Source organism: Grampus griseus (assembly GCF_964374135.1).
Source record: "Grampus griseus genome assembly, chromosome: 18".
In the NCBI taxonomy this organism is placed as follows: domain Eukaryota; kingdom Metazoa; phylum Chordata; class Mammalia; order Artiodactyla; family Delphinidae; genus Grampus; species Grampus griseus.
In genome coordinates, this window is record NC_139012.1 from 60,064,207 (window position 1) to 60,085,107 (window position 20,901).

Consider the following 20,901-nt stretch of genomic DNA (forward strand, 5'->3'; position numbering starts at 1 on the left):
TGAGGGATGCTTAGAGAACTAGTTCACTGTTTATCTTTGAGTCTCACTCAGTTTTCTCTAACACTTATGAACGGTTTAGCCAAATGTGAAGAAAACAACACAGGCAGGTGAGCAAGTGCTGGCTAAGACCATTCGCTGAGGAAAGGGTGGCTGGTGGAGACTTCGTTCTGAAGGCCATACCCGGTATCCCAAAGTTCTCCACTCCTCCGAGGACATTCCCTAGTCACACTGCTCCTGTAATGGCTTTCACTTTTATGATACACATAAACAGTCAAAAATGAAACCCTCATTAATGTAATGAAACTATTTCTTAATAAGGCTCTCTGATGCTGAGTTTAAAGCACTAAGTTATTGAAAAGACAAAACCATGAGTTAGCTTTGCTTGAAGTTAGAATGTGACATTTTCATGGTATGTGTCTCGCATTCTTAGCTTCTATGACAAGCCTTGCCAAACCTGTTTCTATGGAAACAGACATTAAATCTGAAAATACTAGAGGAGCTACAATCGAGATGTTCTTGTAAATTTTTATTTGCTGTCCTTTGCCAGGTGACGCTCCCAGATGCAAAATGGGCGCAGGTGGACATTCTAAAGATGACTTGCTATCAGGGAAAAATTACAACAGGCTTCCCTGTTTCTCCTCCTCTCTTTATTTTCCTATCCTTTCTTCTTTCTTCCCTCTTTTTTGTTCATTCCTTTTATTTATTCAATCAACAAGCATAATTGAGCACCTATATGTGGTTAAATCTAGACATTTTTCCCATCTTATATGGGTCAGATAGATGTCTTCAGGAGACAAAACCAACCGGGATACTGTCTTCAAGTATATCTGGGGAGCATGTCAGTTAAACACACTGATAGAAGGGCAGGGTTGTTGTCTCTGCATCCCAACCGTCCAAAGCATGATGGCTCAGTGCACATCCAAGAATGCTGATGCCTGAATAGAATGGTTGGAGCCACAACAGAACGCTGACAGACTATGGGAAGATGTTGGCGAGTTGGGGTAGCTGAGAAACATAAAAGGCATCTCTCCTTTCCCTTTAAGTAGAGAAGCCACAGGTACGTGGTTTGTGGTACATCATGGACATCTACCAGGGGTTCAGAAGCCAGGGCCTAAAGCAGAAATAGACACAATAACCAGTGTGCCGAAGACAGACAATAAATGGAGATCAGCTTTCTTCCAGACAGACTTGAATATCTTTCATGGGATGAAACGAAAAGTTGAATAAGCAACAGCCCTTACCCAATAGGTGGGTTAATTGCTGTATTAGAGGAAAAAAGAGAACCCCTGAGTAGACAGACTTTTGCTTTCTATATCAACTGGGTGGTTTCTAAAGTTCCTATATCAAATGGAAAAACTGGGTGGTTTCTTTGAATAAAACACACAGTGGGCATTAGCTTGGTTATGTTTTAACCATCTGAGTACAGCCTGTAAACAAGGTCACCCATATAAACCTTTACAATGGTTCATCTGGGAGTTAAAAAGGAATAGGAATATGAAAAAGAATCCATCCTATGGAATATAGAGCAATGTAACTAATTTTGGAAATGTTTTAAAAATCTAAGATAATGGCAAGCATTGATAACTTATCATAAAGGTTCTCACGGGCATATTCTAATAGGAATTGAGCAAAAGTTTCTATCCACCTCTACACCCCACCATAGCCAACAGTCCTAACTCCTGAAATCAAGCTTTAATTTAAAAAATAAGAAATATGAGGCTAGATTAGAAACTAAATTTAGGAAGACATTTTAAAATACCAGCATACTTCATGCTTCCGGACTCTGTGGCCAAAACTAAAGGCTGTTACCCCTCACTAAGCAAGAGAGCAGAATACAGGGCAAGACCAGAAGGTACCACCTTCTAGAATTAAAATCAAGAAGGATCACAATAAAATGGATGAAACTCTTCATCTGCAGAATTCTTCCTAGAAGCAACTCTGTAGAAGAAAGTTCTGAAAATGTTTCTGATTAAAAACATATCTTCCTGTTTATCTGAGACTCCAAGGTGCCTCTCTTAGCCAGCACCTGTAACATGACTAATGCAAGCAGTCTTAGAGCCATAACGTTTATATATAATGGACTATTTTGATGACTGAGATGAAATATTGAAAGAGTCCGAGAGCTAAGAAATCTTCAGCATTCTTTCAGTGCTGTCCAGGGGAAAGATGTTCTGATACTTGATGACCGGTCTTGCTTATTTAAAGACAACTATCCCTAGAGTGGAAAAGGGCATCCAACTCATCAGTTAGAGTTAGATGAATTTAGACATCCTTTAAAGGATATTTTGATATCTCAATCCTTTTTTTATCAAGCTATATCATGGCTTTTGCCTGCATTATTCTCTTTCTGGAGAGTTCTGTCTCATTCTCCATTTTCCCAACTTTTTCCCCTTTTTCAAAGCTCAACTCAAATGTCTGTTTTCATACAACCTTCTCTCATCCCCAATTCTGCTGAGTTCTTTTCATTTTTATTATAATGGCAAATTCTGGTTTCTGTTATAGATCTTCCTCCATTAGACTGTAAAGCCCTTTGCTGTGTACTTATGTTTTGATTCACATTTTAAAAAAGCTTAAATGTATGCGTCAAACCCTTTGCTACATGCTTGTATATTTGTTCAGTTCTCACTGTGTCCCTCACATGCTTGTACTGCCTCTGGCCCATTACGGATCCTCCCTTACTTCACGTTGCTATTTTGTATGGCCATCTGAAAGGATTGCCCTGCCAGGAAGGAGACTCCCGGTGTATGGGTCCAGGAAAATGGGTATATATTACCTATGTATTAAATAAGTCAGCTTATTGGAATTTGACTCTTGTAAGTCAACTTCCCAGAGTGTGATTATTCCTGGGCAAAGCAGGGGAAGAATCTGAACTTGCAAAGTTGATGTCTGGACTGTAGAATGTGGAGACCCCACTGATGTCCAGCTGCAACAGTGAGATTCTTCCTGGGAGACCCATGAGGCCTCTAAGAGACACATTACCTGCCTTCTCATAATGAGTTTAAAAAAAAAAAAGCAGCCAATGGAAAACTACCCTGAGATGCTATGTAGATTCTGACTTGAGAGAACTGGGCTTAGGAGTGGGACGATTGTCCTACACTTTCCAAATAGGTCTTAAAATCTCAAACTCAAACTCACCATCTGGTGGGGAAAAATTCCACATCTTTCTTACAGACCCTACTAATTAGGCATTTACAATAACCACAACGTGATTGGTATTACGTAGAAAAATAAAAGTAGTTAGATTATGGGGAAAGCAATCTAAAAATACGTTTTTGAAACCAAGTGCACAAGGAAATAAGTTTCTTAAAGATGCTTTCAGCCTCTGACTCTAGAAATTAATTTTTGGACAGGCATTATCTATTATATAACTTGGGCTTAAGAGGAAGTATATATTTTTTTGTTTTCTCTGGGAACTCATCTGGTGAGGGAATAAACAGATGATTATAATATGTGAAAAGATAATACATGTTGAGGCTGTGGAAGACTCCAAGCAGGGCAAGTACCTAATCCTTGGGGAAAAGGGAGAAATCAAGAAGGCTTCCTGAGCCTGGCAGCTTCCACTCCTTGGAACACAGTCACCATGCTCTGAGGGGCCCAAGGCTCCTTGGAGGAGAGGAGAACCGAGACACTCAGTGTCTGGCCCCAGCTCAGCTCCCAGCCGACAGCTGGCGTCAACCACCAGCCATGTAAGTTCTCCATGGCAGATGTCCAGTTCAGATTGTCCACTAGAGGCCCAGCCAACAGCACATGGAGCAGAAAAGCACCCAGTGGAGGCCAAGTCAACCCACAGAGCTGGAAAGATAATAAAATGTTGGTTGTTTCCAAATAAAAAAAAAACCAAGAAGGCTTCCTGGAGGAGGTGGTGCCAAAAGAATAGTAGAAATTAGCCAAGCAAGGAGATGAGAAGGCATTTGAAGCAGAAGATGCAAAAATTAAGGTGAAATGACGTGGGAATTAGGGACAGTGTGTTGTAACTGGAGAAGAAAATGTGAGGCAAAGTATGGTGGGAGATGAAATGGAAGAGTGGACAGGGACCATACTTACAGGGCCTTGTGTCTCTCACTGAAGAATCTATAATCCGTTGGCAGCAAAGGCATTCAAGGGTTTCCAACAAGAGAGGGATTTAGTTAAACCTTTATTTCATATGGTGACTTTGGTGACAAGGTGGAGACTGATGGCAAAAACAAAACAAAAAACCGGAAAACCCCAAACCCTGTGGCCAGGGAAATGTGTGCAGTGACACAGGACAGATGATGGGGCTGAATGAAAGGAGAGAAGGCTGATGTATGCAACGACTAGCAAGTGACACCCAAAAAACCAAAGGACTAGTCAATTGCTTAGATGTGGAGGAAAGCAAGGGGAGGAATTTTGGGTATCGAGTGACTGAGCAGATATTAATGCCGTGTTCTAAGATGGGGATTTCAGGAGGAGGAATGGCAGACGATGAGCACAGCTTTTGATCTGGTAAGACTGGGGTTCCTGTGGGCCTTCTGGCTAGAAGCACATAGTTGGATGCAGGAGTTTGAAGCCCTGGGGAGCACTGTGGGCTGAAGTACAGATTTGTTAGTTCGTCAGTGTTCTGCTAATAGCTGAATCCATGGAAATGGAAAGGACCCAGCAAAAGCAAGGAGGAGAAAAAATGAGAAGGTAGAGAATGGATCTCTAGGGAACACTACCATATAAGGGATAAGAGAAAAAGGAGCTTACAAAAGCAACTGATCAGAGAGGGAGGAGAGGGTGATGAGGAAGGAGACAGTTTCAAAGAGGAGACGTCAATACACACAAATAAATGCATAAAAGAATAGTAGATAAGGTATGATATGTATAAATAAAATTTGGATCAAGGTAGTATCCAAGCAGTGTCCATGTGTCTCTACTCCCTCCTAAAATTCCATTTAATGATTAGAGAAGATAAAGCACATTGATCAGAATAAATTATAACCCATGAAAATGTCATCTCGTTAGTATTTCACAAATGATGGAGGAATCTCTGGAAGACAGCAGATGGGACCTGGTTTAGAGAGAAGTAGAAGTTGATGAAAGGGCCAAAACGAAAGAAAAAACTGCACCAGAGGTCAGCAGGGTCTGGAGGGCATAGCTTGACATGCAAGCCCAGAGTCGAAGGATATACCAGTAGAAGGGGGCTGAGGGGGCTTTGCTTGGCAAGACTCCCTCCTCTCCTGCTATGCTCCGCATTGAACGGTCACAGAGAAGTTCAAGGTCAGCATAGTACCTGTGGGTGCTGGTCTGGAGACACAGGGAGCGATGAAGGGCAAGTTCACGTCTATTCCCTGTAGTGGGAGCCGTTTGACTTTCTCCCTTTGAGGATGTATTCATGTATTACTTGAGTACATTATTGAAATAGAAAAAATCTTTTGGATTTAATTGGGAATCAGGAAGGTTTTGGTGACCTTGAACAGTAAAAAAGGAGGAAGGTCAAAGCTGGATGGTGCTTGGAGGTACAAACGAGAGGGGACAAAATGGAGCAAATGAGTAGAATCTTCAGGGAATTAAAATAAACCAGGGAGGGAGATGGAGAGAAGTCAGGAAAGATTCTTCTGGGAGGGATAGGAGGTAGAGACAAAGTACGGAAGAACCTGCGTCTTCTTGGGATACCCATTTGGAAATTGAGAACTGAAAGTGGAATTGGCACGTGGGAGTAGAAACAGAAAACGAATTGCGCCTGACGGCCCCTTCTTAGGGCAAAAGGGAGTAAGATTGTCTGCTTAGAGAATGGCACCTCGGGTTGCTAAGAAGACTTGAATAGGAAAAAGACTTGGAAAAAAAATCCACTAAGGACAAAACAAAAGGATTGATAGCAATGAGAGTCGAGGCAAGGTTGGAAACCACAGATAGGTGGTGTCCGATTCACAGCATGTGACTTTTTCTCCAGGAGCGCTTGGTTACAGAACACAGCAACAGTCAAGTCTGGTTGTGCAGGGTTGGCGTTTTGTTACCACTGAAAGAACAGGTGCCAGGGCACAAAGGGTGTGGGTGATAACAAATGGATCAGATGATCTGCTATCGCTCAGGACTTAGTGAAGATTCCTACCTGCAGCCCAAAAAGGATGGATAGATTTGGAGCAAGTGTATGCCTCCATAGCCTGTGAGTCCCTGACACGGTCCAAGGGCAGGAGGGGGCCATATGTGGATGGTAGTCCTCTGCTTTAAGTGGACAGAAGCAACAGGAGTCCCAGTCCTTTGCTTCCTCCTCTAACTTCTTCTCCTTGGAAGAATGATGAGCTAAAAGCCAAGAAACTCAGTCTATGACGAAGGTCAAATTAACAAAGGATAAAGCGGTTCTTTTTCATTGGGTCATTTCTTACTTTTGCCCACCAGTTTCCCGTGGCCGTGGCCGTGGAGAGTGTATGCTACTAAGTGCTGTTTTATTCAGCATGTAGTCCCATGGCTATGGCTAGAGTCTGCCATGCAGAGAGAAGTCAGCTGTCACTCTGGAAGGCTCTGAGCTGCCCAGGCCAGTCAGTCTCCTCTTACCCATGGGATGGTGTCCTGAAGGACAACGAAAGACACATCCTCCAAGAGCACAGTCTTTTTTGTGATGTTATGTGCTTAAGTATGAGAAGAGGTGGTCTGGTGGAGGAGATGTCCCTAAATTCCCTGCACCCGTGTACAGAGAGGGACAGGACCGCTGCACTCAGGGTTCTAAGAGAAGGAGATGGGCTGAGTGGCGACCCTGCAGAGGCTTTGTTTCAGGGCAGTGACAGTGACAGCTGGCTCCTTGGCAGCTCTCGGGTGCTGAAGCACCCTAGGGAAGGTCAGCAGCCCCCTCTCCCCACGGCTGTGAACATCCCTGCTCCTGGACACCAACCTGCTCACCTGCAGGCTGCGGCAGTGCCCAGAGCTCCTTCCTGGACCTCTGATGCGCTAATGCATTGTGGCAGGGACAAAAAAGATGGGGAAAAAGGGGAGGCGATTTTACTTCACCCAGGAGAGAAATTAGAAGATAGAGAAACTGAGGGAAGGGCGACTTAGACTAATTCTTCACAGGTTTCCTTTTGTATCTCGGTAGATGCTCACCTACAATGTGAGCTCTAAGCAGTGGGAGAGAGAACAGGTAACCCAAGTCCTTTCCTGTCCTGGTTGCACGATGAGTATCTGAAACCCAGTTCCTAGGCTGACTCCTGGCAGTAAGGGACTCGGGCCTGAACCTGCAAGGTCCTAGAGGAGAGACTCCAAAGTGGGCTCCTCAGACATATTTGTTTCTGACAGTGGAGTTAGGGATGTCCCCCACTCTAAAGGGCAACACAACACCATCTGGTTTTGAGCCCATTTCATTCAGCTAATTTATTTTGTGTTTTTCCAAGCCATTTTTTCCCCCAGAAGATACGGTATGATAGGAATACTCAACATTACATATTTCAATATTATTCCTTTTGGACCTAAACATGCATTCAAAAATTTTTAAACCTAAGTGCTAACATTTACGTTTTATTTGGTTATATACTTTCACTTTATTCCATATAGAATTGGAGGCTGCTTACAACCACAAAAAATAAACAAGACCAAAAATAGTACACAGGTATGCCAGGAAAAAGGTCTAGAAAGTTGACTTAAAAAGTTACACGCAGCTCTAATAAAATTTTCTTTTCTGGGACTAGATAGAAGCTCGTTCCTAAAAAACTCAAAGAAGCAAATGAAAATGGTCAGGAAAAGTCTGAAAGAAAGCAATGAAGGAATACTAGATTTAAGAGATAATAAAAGCCATATTATTACATATCCTCAATTAAAAATATACTGCAAGTGAATGAGCAGACTGATCAATAGAATATAAAGTCCAGAAATAAACCTAAATACATACATGAGAACTGAGTGTACTAAGGGTGACATATCAAATCAGTGGGGGAAATAAGTGATGTAATGAGTAGCTGTGTAGAAATAATAAGATTGAACCACAGGTTAAATCCTGAATGGGTCAAAGACTTAAATGTATAAAACAAAACCATAAAAATAATGGAAGAAAATATGGAAGAAATTCCTCTTATAACTTTGCAGTGGGAAAGGCAATTTTAGTCATGATTCAAAACTCAGAAGCCGTTAAGGAGAAAAGAACATTTATAGATAAAATTACATAAAAGTCCATGTGGGGGAAAAGAAAACCACTATAAACAATGGCAAGTGACAACACACTGGGAATACACAAATCGTGAAAATACAGACAAAGTTAATTCTTCTGCTTTATGTTAGGAAAAGTCCAAGAACCTCACAGAAAGGAGTTCAAATGATGTTGTCAGCTCTTAACATTTATGAGACAAATGCTGTATTTATTTAATCATTATATGTACTGTTATCATTTATTCATCAGGAACTGAAGGTGCAGAGAGGTTAAGTAACTTGCCCAAGGTTACACAGCTTATGGGGACAGAGCCAGATATTTGGCTCCAGGCTTTTGCTTATAACCACCAAATTCTACAGCAAAAACTAAGCAGCCAACCATAGAAAACATAATATACATTTGCTCACAAACATGAAAAGATCCTCAGAATACTATATGATCAGATAAGTACAATTTAAAACTATAGTGACATATATCATTTTCACTCTCCCTCAAACCTGCCTTATTCAGCCGCACTGTCTAGGAAGGTAGGTTTTTTGACCTGCCTGAAGGCATGAGGTTGGACCCAGTGTTCTAAGCATTTAGTTTAGGGTTCTATGTGTGGTGTCCCAGTTTGTGAAGGCAAAGGACAAAATAAATGGACACAGCTTGTCTCTCCTATTATAAAAGTAATAGTGCATAAAATACAAAGTCATGCTTAGCCTTGAGGAGGAAAAACTTATTTACACTCATGATACTTCAAAATTACTCTATGAGCTGCAAATATATTTCTGCAATGAAATGAGCACAAGAAAAAAATTAAATTGGTGTCTCTGCTTGCTTGTCAGGGTATGACAATGTGAAAATAGTCATTTTCACATTTTCTATCTAATATGTACTTTAACCTGCTAAGGATGGTCAAGGAATAAGTAGCATTACTTTCTCTTCTCACATGGCATTAGCAAGGCAATCATCATGAGGAAAAGGTTTGCTCATTTTATATGTTGTAGTTGAAGTCATGGTTTCCCCTGATCAAGGGAACTGGGTTTATGAAGGCAAAATGAAATCCAGAGAACCTCAGGATCATTCTTAATCTAATGCTTCAATCTTTACTCTTATCACTTCTTTACTCAGAGAAGCTCACAAGTAGAAAACTCAACTGATTTGTAATTATGTTCATTTTCCTCAGAGTTAGATAGAATCCTTGGCGAAAATAAGATGACCAAGCCGGTTGCAGTAAGGAGGGGAAAGAAGAGGCTAATTGCAGAAATACTCAGTGCAAGAAAACTTGAGTAATCTATGATGTGGTCACCAAGGTTGCCATCTGTTAGATCCTCGCAGACTTTGAGGGTCAGCCACCTCCTCCATAGAGCCCTCCCTCCCATGATGCAGGTGTAACTGTTTCATTCTTGATCATCTAAAGCACTTTCATCATCATCATACTTGTGGCAAAACTCTACAGAAATATATAAGGGAAAATATAACGATCATTCTAATTTTACCTTTTTTATGTTGTATACATTTCTTTTAAATTTTTATTGGAGTGTAGTTGATTTACAATGTTGTGTTAGTTTCAGGTGTATGGTAGGTCCTTATTAGTTATCTATATTATACGCAGTAGTGTGTATATGTCAATCCCAATTTATCCCTCCCCATCCCTTACCCACTGGTAACCATAAGTTTATTTTCTACATTTGTAACACTGTTTCTGTTTTGTAGATAAGTTCACTGGTACCCTTTTTTAGATTCCACATGTAAGCGATATCATATGATATTTGTCTTTCTCTGTCTGACTTACTTCACTCAGTATGACGATCTCTAGGTCCATCCATGTTGCTGTAAATGGTATTATTTTGTTCTTATGGCTAATTTTACCTTCTTGACAAGTGTGAAATCTTTCAGTAGTTTGTCAGTGCTAATATGTAAATGTATCCATATATCATTACTATTATCTTACTCGAATGGGCCCAGACCGTGCATACCACACTGCAACTTGTTTTATTTTTTTGCACTTAATATTCCTCCGGTGGAATATCAAATAACCCCAACTCGATATGTTTAAGAGCTGCAAAATATTCCATAATTTAGGCAAAAATAATACATTCAGCCATGCCCTAGCCTTTCCACTTTTCTGCTATTTCCCCAAATTCCCATAGATTCTTAAGTGTACTTCTGTGTTTCTGTAGAACAGATTCTCTCAAGTGGGGTTGGTAGGTCACATTTTAATATTGAATAACTCTTGCTAGATTGTCCAAGAACAAACAATTCAAATTCACACAAACAGAATCTGAGTACATAGGGCACCATATCCAAAACTGCAGTGGGTGTTTTCACTCATTTCAATGTTGCCAATCAGATGGGTGATAGTACTGCATTGTTGTCTTAAATTACATTTCCATGACTGTAAAAAGGCTGAGCGTTTCTTATGAACTTTGTCCATTTAACTTTCTGTGAATTGCCTGTTCATATAGTTTGCTTATTTCCCTGTTGGGTTGCTTGTCTTTTCATTTTTTATCAAAATGTGGGTGCTCTTTGTATGTTAAGGGTAGCAACCCTTGGTCTGTTATTCACAGACATTGAAATTTTTCTTTCAACTTTGTTTATATTGATTTTAGCCACATAAAATGTACTATTTCTAGTGTAGTCAGCTATGTCTATATTGATCTTTATGGTTTCTACATTTTTTGACTTAAGATCTATTGTGCCACTAGGTTACTTTAAAATTATAGAAAAACCTATGAATTGGGACTCGGGGTGAATGAGGAAATAAAACGATTTAGTGGGGTTATTTATTTTGTATATAATAATAGAAATATCAGTGTAATGATTATTTGGGATGGGACTATAATCACGAAGGAGTGGAAAAGCCAAGTAGAAATTCAAACTAACGGGATGGGGCGAAGGAAATGAAGAAAACATTGTGTAAGTCAGCAAACATGAAATGGGGAAGAAAATGAACTCTTACAAAGAAAGATACATGATGAATATAAAATGGGAGGAATAAAACCAATTATGTCAATGGTCACAGTAAATGGAGACAGGCTGACTTTCAATAGCAAAAGGCAGAGACTGTCAGATTTTATTTAAAAAAATCCATCTGTAAGTTACTTGTGAAAATATGTTTATTAAACAAAAGAACAAAGATATTAAAAATGAAGAGGTGAGAAAAGATAGCCTGGAAAGATTCAAACGAGGAGGAGGTATGGAATATTAATGTCAAATAAAGCAAAATTCAAGGCCCCAAACTGTGTCTAAGTGGGGATTGGGAGATCAAAAACTGGTGTTAGGGCTGTCTAAGCAGTCAGGATTTCAGGGGTTAGGATTCTGGAGTGAAGGGAAGAGGAAAAAAGTAAGGTAATAGTATGAGCCTCCTTTCCCTTTAAGGCGCTTACCAACTTGTTAGAAGAACAGATGGAGAGGTTGAGTAGAGACATATACACACTACTCTAGAGAAGGGAAGTCTACTCAATTCTCTGTAATGACCTATATGGGTAAAGAATCTAAAAAAGAGTGGATATGGATAACTGATTGACTTTTTAATTAATTTATTTTTGCCTGTGTTGTGTCTTTGCTGTGTGCTGGCTTTCTCGAGTTGTGGCGAGCGGGGGCTACTCTTCGTTACTGTGCGCGGGCTTCTCATTGTGGTGGCTTCTCTTGTGGAGCACGGGCTCTAGGTGTGTGGGCTTCAGTAATTGTGGCACACGGGCTCAGTAGTTGTGGCTTGTGGGCTGTAGAGCGCAGGCTCAGTAGGTGTGGTGCACGGGCTTATTTGCTCCGCGGCATGTGGGATCTTCCCAGACCAGGGCTCGAACCGGTGTCCTCTGCATTGGCAGGCAGATTCTTAACCACTGTGTCACCAGGGAAGCCCCTGATTCACTTTGCTGTATAGCAGAAACTAACATGACATTGTAAATCAACTGTACTCCCAATTAAAAAATTTTCAGGAAGAGTTAGCAGCCTTATAGGGCTGAGGAGACAGAAACTGGAGTTGAGGGCTCTTCAAAATGGAGAACACCTTGGTCCTCCGTCTGAGCTCATGGAGGAATATATCCCAGGTGTAAGGGCAAACTGAAAACAGACCAGTGGTTACAAGAACTCAGCCTAAACCTAGCTTAATCCCTGATTGGATTTAGGGGACCTATTCTAACTGCCTGCTAAAGTTAAAGGACCCCTGTCTGAAGAATGAGAACATCAGTGGAGTATCCACATTTTTCTCCCCCATTGTCAGTGTTTAATAAAATTACCAGGCTTACCAGCTGACAGAACCAAGCAGAAAAAGACCCCAGAAAATAGAAATTCCCGGGTTACTCAGATACCCAGATACCTGTGATTAGTATTTAAGAAAATAGATGAAAACATGGAGAGTTATTCCAGAGAACCAGAATCTATAAAAAGAATCAAGTGGCAATTCTAAAACTAAATATGCAGTAACAAATTAAAAATAAAGTATATAGGTTTAAATAGCAAATTAGAAATAGCTGGTGAGAGGATTAGTAACCCAGGAGAAGAAAAGTCAGTAAAATTATCCAGACTCAAGTAAGAATTGAAAAAAGGTGAAAAATGTAGAAAAGCATTTGAGTCATAAACATGGGTAAAAGTTCTACCATACAAGAAATTGGAGTCTAAGAAGTGGGTGGGGGAAGGGAGAATGGGGCAGAAGCAATATTTGAAAAGATAACGGTCAAGAGTTCTCCCCAACTGACAAAAGGCATTGAGCTACAAACTGAAGAATCAGTACAAACACCATGTAGGTTAAGACCAGAACTAACCCACATCTAGGCACATCATAGTAAAATTGCTAAAATACAAAGAAAAAATCCCAAAGCAGCAGAGAGTGGTAAGAGATGGTAGTTTCTCAGGCAGTGGTCCCCAAACTTTTTGGCACCAGGGACCAGTTTCATGGAAGACAATTTTTCCACGGACAGGGGGAAGGGGCGGGGGGATGGTTCAGGCGGTAATGAGAGCGATAGGGAGCGGCAGATGAAGCTTCGCTCGCTCACTGCCCACTGCTCACTTCCTGCTGTGTAGCTCGGTTCCTCACAGGCTGCAGGCAGGTACTTGTCTATGGCCCGGGTGTTGGGGACCCCCCTGTTCTAAGGAACAATAAGTCTGACAGCAGAGTTCTCACAAAGAAGCAATATAAGCTAGAACTTTAGAATGTTACCCATAAATTGCTGAAAAAAGATAACTGCCAAATTTGAATTCTATACTGAACAAAAATATGCTTAAAAGGAAAACAAAATAAAAATGTTATAAAAGTTTTTTTTATAAAAATAACAATATTGAGTTAAATATTCTAAGGTTTTTGCATCAGTTAAGAAGAGATAAGGGGCTTCCCTGGTGGCACAGTGGTTAAGAATCCCCCTGCCAATTCAGGGGACACAGGTTCGAGCCCTGGTCCGGGAAGATCCCACATGCTGGGGAGCAACTAAGCCCGTGTGCCACAACTACTGAGCCTGTGCTCTAGAGCCCGTGTGCCACAACTACTGAAGCCTGCACACCTAGAGCCCATGGTCCGCAACAAGAGAAACCACTGCAATGAGAAGCCCACGTACCTCAATGAAGAATAACCCCCGCTCGCTGCAACTAAAGAAAGCCTGCGTACAGCAATGAGGACCCAACACAGCCATAAACAAAAAAACAAAGGTGATACAAGTAATTTGTATTAGCCTCCTTTAGGTCAAAAATGAATGCTGTAATCACTAAAAGGATTTAAAAGAATGGGATAACTTAACAAGCTTATAAAGGGGAATAATGAATTAACACTTCTTGATTAGTCTAAAAGAAGGCAAGAATGGAGAAAATCTGGAATATAAAATAAATGGGAAATAAAAAGAAAATTGTAAGAGGGTAAATTTAAGCCCAATATATCTGGGTTACATTAAATGTAAATGAACTAAATATTCCAATTAAAAGACAGATTGGGGACTTCCCTGGTGGCGTAGTGGTTAAGAATCCGCCTGCCAATGCAGGGGACACGGGTTTGAGCCCTGGTCCAGGAAGATGCCACATGCCATGGAGCAACTAAGCCCATGTGCCACAACTACTGAACCTGGGCTCTAGAGCCTGTGAGCCACAACTACTGAAGCTCTCGTGCCTAGAGTCCGTGCTCCGCACAAGAGAAGCCACTGTAATGCGAAACCCATGCACCACAATGAAGAGCAGCCCCTGCTCGCCACAACTAGAAAAAGCCTGCGCACAGCAACAAAGACCCAACAAAGCCAAAAATAAATTTATTAAAAAAAATGGCAATCTTCAAAAGTTTAAACAGAAAAAGACAGATTGACTAGATAGAAACAAAACAACTTTATATGCTTCTTACAATGTACTTAATATTAAGTCAGAAAGGAGTTTGACAGTATATAGGATGGAATAGGATATATCCAGAAAATGACAACGTAAAAAAACTGGCATAGCTATACTAGTATCAGATGAAGCAGAGTTTAAAACAAATAGCATTACACTTAATAATGATAAAAGAATCAACACAAAAGATAACTTAAACTTTGTTCTGGGTTATTAGCTTCATACAATGTAGAAAATGTAAATGAAAAAATTTGAAGAGGTTTGTGATATAATTAAAGACACCATTTGAAAAGGCACCAGGACGAGAAAGATTTGAACTAAATTCTATGTAACCTTTAAAGTACATTCCTACTAAATATTTCAAGACCTTAGGGGAAAATCAGAACCCTCCCAAATTTAATAAGGCTACAGAAAGAAACCTTATAAGAATAATAAACCAACTAACAAAGTCATAGAAATCCAATTTCATTCATGAATACATTCCAGGCATGAAAGGGCAGTTTAATATGAAAATGAGATACATCAGGAAATTGAAGGGGAAAAACTGATATCAATAGATACTGAAAAGGCTCTAATAATTGGTAGAAGAAAACATGTTAGACCATATACAAAAAGTCTACCCTAAGGATTTAAATGTACAACAACAAAAAAACAACAATGGAAATAGAAACACTAGAAAAACAATTCGGGAGGCTATCTATGCTAAGCCCCTTCACTAGAACAGACATTATTATCTTACCTTTACCAACTCCTCAGACACACATCTCACAGACACACATATACAGCCTACGCAACTTCAGCGTTTCTTATGTTTTCTTATCTGCCTTCCCCGACCACGTGGTCAGAGATCTCTGAATGTATACCTTAGTATATTCAGTGCCAAGCACATAGTAGTTATGCAGTAAAAGTTTGGCCAAATGGATCATGACCCCTGACCATCACCCCACAACTATTCATTCCAGCCTGCCTGCCTCCTGGGGTGATGGCTGGAGGGAGAGGAAGCAGACTGTCTTACTGGGCAGTAGTAAGGGTGTAAGGCTTTCAAATAGGACTGACCCAGGGTGATTCCTGGTTATGAGCTGTGTCATCCTGTGCAACTTATTTCTCTGCAGCTTATTTTCCATAAGGTGCTTTGAACATGACTGTGTCTCTGGTCGTTGCTCAGAAACGGCCCTTACTACTACCGCTCTTATTAAGCTTGACTAAGGCAGGGAGAGGGGTGGCATGCGGCTGAGGGTAATAAATTGGGTGACTCTCCCAGCGTCTGTCTCACCAATGGGACAGTGTCCAGGGTAAAGCTACGTAAACTTGACAATAGCCTGGCTCGCTTCATTCACGTTATTCTTGCCCCTCTAATGGCATTTCCCTCAGCAACTGTCTGTCTCATTCCTCAACCCTGGCTGCACCTCAGTCACCAGGCCCTGCCATGGACCAATGAAATCAGAACTCTCCCCAGGGCTTTTATGTGCAGCTGGGATCGAGAACCACTAGTCCTTCATTCTCTTGATCCTAGTAGGATGAGTCCAAGATTGCACAGGCCCAGAAACTCCAAGCGTATTTTGGGAGCGACCTCTGTTTCCCAGGAAGGAACTTATTAAGTTCAGCAGTGCAAACAGGGTTTGGAGTCCTTGATGTCAAGCCTGCCACCAAATCCGTTTCTCATGTTAGTAGATACTGGCACCCATGTGGCCGTAAGCAGGCACATCGTTCCCACTTGGCAACTTTAAAACAAATCCCAGGGAATTTTTGGTTATGAACCAAGCCTGCTTAGGGGACAGGTGCAATTGACTTAGCTGCCTGGGAGCTGTTCCTTTAGCTTCCCCTACCTGGGCTTTCCTGTTAGGTGTGTGAGAGGAGATCAATACTGGCAACAGGTGAAGGTGTGTAATCAACCCGAGTGAAGTGGGTTGAAATCCTCTGGCATGTTTTATCATAAGAGGAGGAGGAGGAAGTTTACAGTAAGTGCTGGGTACTTCTGCCACCATCCTCTGTCCTCACTTTCTTTCTCCTCCTGAATTACGGCACCTGGTACCTTCTCTATCCCCCAGAAGCTGTGTATTCTCCAGTATAGGGCTCTGTATTCTTATACTGACCACAAGTCCAGTGATTATAAACACTGAGGTCTCTGGGAAACTCAAGATCTAGGAATTTAGAAACTTGAATTGAGTGAATTTGAAAGTGTGAGATGGGGAAAGTGTTTGGAGGTGGCCATGGCACAGTTATTCTCACGTTTGGCTCTATCGGTGTATATGTTTTTACCTGTGCAAAAAAATACAAATTTATGTTGCCAGCCAGTGACATTAACAGATTTTTCTTTCCTAAAGCAAATCTAATAATTACTATAACACGTCTTGCAACAAGCAAAACAGTACATTCAGGGTGTCAGGGTTCAGTGCAACAAAACAGGACAGGTCTACTTAGAAGGCATGAACTGTCATTGCAAATGAGATTCCAAAATACCGTTCCTACTTACCTACTGATATAGTCCAAACAGCAATTATTTTCAGAAATGCCTTAGTTCTGGAGTTAAATCGGCTGTGATGGATGGGGTTCTGGATGGCAACATAGCGATCCAGGGAGATGGCACAGAGGTGCATGATGGAGGCCGTGGAGAAGAGCACATCCAGGTAAATCCAGACAGCACAGAGCTTGCTAGGCAGAGGCCACCGGTACCCTAAGATGCAGAAGGTAAGCATCAGTTAGCGACCTTGACCTTCTCTGGTGTGTGGAATTTACCCTGTTTGAACAGTTTCCATCCTGGGAAAAGGCACAGGTAACAGCAAAGGGCAACACAAGATATTAACATTTTCAATATTTCAAAACAGCCTGATGGCAACTGTACTTAACTACAATAAGATTGCAGTGGGTGAATACAAGGTTTGAAAACTTCTTGTGGCTGGAATCATGCTGGTGTGTTGTAAACTCAGGGTGTGTCTCCCTGGGGTTTCTCTCGTTCTGTCTCCTCTGCCTAACAAAATCTACCTCTTTTTTTTTTTTTTTGTGGCGCATGGGCTTAGTTGCTCCATGGCATGTGGGATTTTCCCGGACCAGGGCTCGAACCCGTGTCCCCTGCATTGGCAGGCGGATTCCTAACCACTGCGCCACCAGGGAAGTCCCTCCTTTTTGTTTTAGATGACTTAGGTCAGGAGCTATGAGGTACTATGGGTTCCTCTACTGAAGCACCTCTTGCAGTGTGCTGTCATTATTTATTCACATATCTTTCACAGATTGTGGGTTCCCTGAGGTTAGGCCGTCTCTCAGCCATTATTACAACTGCTCAGTCTTGCACAGTGATGGCATCTAGTGGTCTCTCAAAAGTGCTACTGGTGTGAATGAAGAAATGATTAAAAAGCCAGATTGGGAATTTCTTTGTGAAAATGAAAAATTATTACCTAACAATACTTTGGGGGTTAAACTCAAACTTGGGGGGTGTGGGGTGAAAATGAAGACAGTGGTAAAGAAAAGCATGGTATTCTTGTCCTGAGAAGTGTTTCAGGGCAGTGGTGCTCAAACTTTAACAAGCCTCCGAATCTGAGGTGGTTTCTTACAGTGGGACTCCTGGACCCCATCTCCAGGGGTTCTGATTCTGAAAGTGCAGTGACGCAGGGGGATTTGCGTTTCTAACAATTTCCCATCTGGTACTGACGCTGCCGGTCCAGGGACCACACTTGGGTAACGTCTGCCTAGGGCAGTGGTTCTCACCCAGGGCTGCACATTAGAATCAGCTGGACAGCTTTTCTGTAGGTCCTGATGCCCAGCAGGGTGGGTGGAGGGCGCCCCCCAACATTAAAGTGATTTAAAGCTACCCAGAGGATTCCCCTGTGAGATGCACTGCAGGAAGTCACCTGCTGCACTAGGAAGGCAGGGTATGCCTTATGGACGCAGTCTCCTGTTTGTTTTAGAGGGAGATCAAATGGTTATATAAACCTTAATTAGTTTTGATAATATAAGCAATGGTGTTAAATCTGTGCACATGTGAGAAGGAAAATTATGAAGACCACCTTTCTTTCACGGCATTCTAGATCCACAGAGCTGAACGGACTCTCTAGTCACAAACATACTCTCTACCAAAATGCCACCACCGATATTTAGAAAAGTAAAGGGTGCAGGATACAGGTTGGACTTGGTGCCTTTCACACCATTTGCAGAGAGCTTGAGCTAAAAGGAGAGAACTTTTCTTAGCAGTGCCTGGGGGGAAGCCATGCTTTGCCTGGTCGGAACTGATGTTGAGCCTGGGAGGAGTTTTCTCTGCAAGGAGGCAGCCGCGGGCCGTAGTTGGGGTTTCCGTGGTGGGGATAAGGAGGGGGCATTTCCTCAGCCACCCAGCGGTGTCCGGAGGACCAGTTCAGGGACAGGACCAGTTCAGGGACAGTTCAGATGCCTGCCCAGGCATCTCTGGGCAGGAACCAGCTGTGCGCAGAGTGGTGGCCGCCAGGGGGCGCCGTTGCACCCCGAGCCGGAGGCTCCGGGTAGATGTCGGCTTTCTAACCCGGCTGGCCTTTGCTCGTCCCCACGGGCAACTCGGGGGTCCACCTGCCGCTCGGAGGTCCCCCCGCCCACCCCCCCACCGGGCTTTTGGTTCCCGGACAGGCCCTCTGAGAGTCATCTCCCACTCCTGGAGTTTGCCTTCAACGCAGCGGGGTTTTAGGAAGCGGGAACCTCTCCAGGATGTCTGGGCAATGACAGGCGAATTTAATCAAATCATCCTGGTGTGACATTGTGAGTGGTCAAGCGGAGGCTGCCCTTGCAAAGAGCACTATCGACCTTGTGTAAACCGGCGCCCCTGCGCTCCATTGCTCACCTCCTTCCTCCTCCATATTCCTTGGGGCTGGGTTGATTTTTTTTTTTCTTAACACTTAAGACTTGGCCAGAACATCCCTTCTAAAAGACAGCGCTCATAACTTGTTTCTAGCCCTGCGTGACTGCCGGTGTGCCTGTATCAGCAGTCTGAAGATTCTCTGCCCCCTTTTAAAGAGAGAAATCTAGCTGTATTACTCATAATTTGTAAAGAATATCACATTCTGCTTCCCGCTGAAGCCATCCCAGTGTCTGCCTACTTGCTGAGAGGTCTGACTCTTTCAAACTCTATTGAGAAAAAAGCAAGATTAATCTCTTCCCATGTGTTTCCCACCCTCCTCCAAACCAGACGGGAGGAGTTTATGCCTATGCATTTTTAAAGAGTTGAGGTTCTAATTCAAAGGCACACTTCCAAATTAGCTTCTCTGGGCAGGGAACAATTTAAAACTGGTATAATTCATTTATTCTAATGGAGACTCCATATTTTAACAGTAAACCTACTGCACCACTAATATTTTCTCTGCAAATGTTCCAAGGTAATAGGGAAAGTTTTACTCCATTAGAAGTGCTGAAAACAGTGTGACAAAGATAAAACTGTCCTGTCTTGAGGTCTGTAATATTTGGTTGAGAATATAAAGGAGCGAAAACCAAGTGGATTCAGAACGACAGATGTCATTGCTTCATGACTGTGTTGGGACCTTTATAATTCTACATAAAATGTACATGTTTTTCAGCACAACACCTTATCTCCCTGCATAAAATATACATGTTTCAAAGCACAAAACTCTCCAGTGATCACACGTGACAGGTTGTCTGATTTCTTAAAATGTGAGGTCTCATTTTAAAAGTAAAAGTTAAGCAGTATAACATGGTAGACCCTCCTGTATAAACAAAGCCCTGCTCTTAGTTTGTCCCGTGAGCCCTGACTCATCTGCTAATAACATGCACATGCTTTGTTACCAGTGTGGGTACAGCTGGGAAACCAACGCCACTCACCATAAAGGATGGTTAATGTGGACACGGGCATGACAAGGAAACCCAGCAGCATATCAGCTATGGCAAGTGACATCAGGAAATAGTTGGTGGCATTCTGCAGCTTTTTCTCTAGGGACACTGCCATGATGACGAGTATGTTTCCAGCAATGGTTAGAATAATCACTACAGTTGTCAACAAAGCAGACCAGTTCTTTTCCTGGAGATGAAGTAAGGAGAAGCAGGGTGGTGACAGGCAGCCCTCACAGGAAAGGTTGGTTCGATTTTCTGAGTCCACTGTCCAGTTAAACGCATCCGAAGTGTTAGCTTCTCCGGAGTTAAAGTCGTTGTTGTAGAGCCTTGTGTCGTCATTTAATCGCATTAAGGAGTTTGTAGTTGAGCTCAGAGAAGTGTTCTCTTCACAGAGAATATCCATGTCTAAGCTGGAACTTGTAGCAGATGAAGTACCGAAAAACCGAGTTACAGGCTCTGCTCACCATTCAGCTTTACGTCCCCATGCTCTGTCACAGGCTGGCGTACGTGCTGGGCTTCTTTGGTTGGCTTTTTTTCTCCCATTATTACAATAGTAGTTAAAGAACTGCGGTGGCTTCCTTATATTTCCTTCCTTCACAATTTCAGTAGAATCCTTTGTCTGGCTTGATTTTTTTCTCCAAGGCAAGGGCAAAAAAGCAGAATGAACTTTTAACATACAGGTTGCTGCGTTTTTAGCGGTCAGGGAGAAAAATGTGATCCTGGCCAAAAAAAAAAGTTTT

The 20,901-nt window shown here is 42.1% G+C and overlaps 1 protein-coding gene across 1 annotated transcript in view; it reads right to left on the minus strand.

Moving 5' to 3' along the window:
* HTR2A (5-hydroxytryptamine receptor 2A) overlaps positions 1–20,564 on the minus strand; it is a gene marked incomplete at both ends in the record, with an annotated part of 55,730 nt that extends 35,166 nt beyond the window's left edge. The window contains 2 exons of the mRNA XM_082675709.1: positions 16,833–17,033; positions 20,153–20,564. Coding sequence (XP_082531835.1) covers positions 16,833–17,033; positions 20,153–20,564 — 613 coding nt within the window. The remainder of the gene's footprint in view (positions 1–16,832; positions 17,034–20,152) is intronic.
* Between the last annotated feature and the right edge of the window lie 337 nt (positions 20,565–20,901).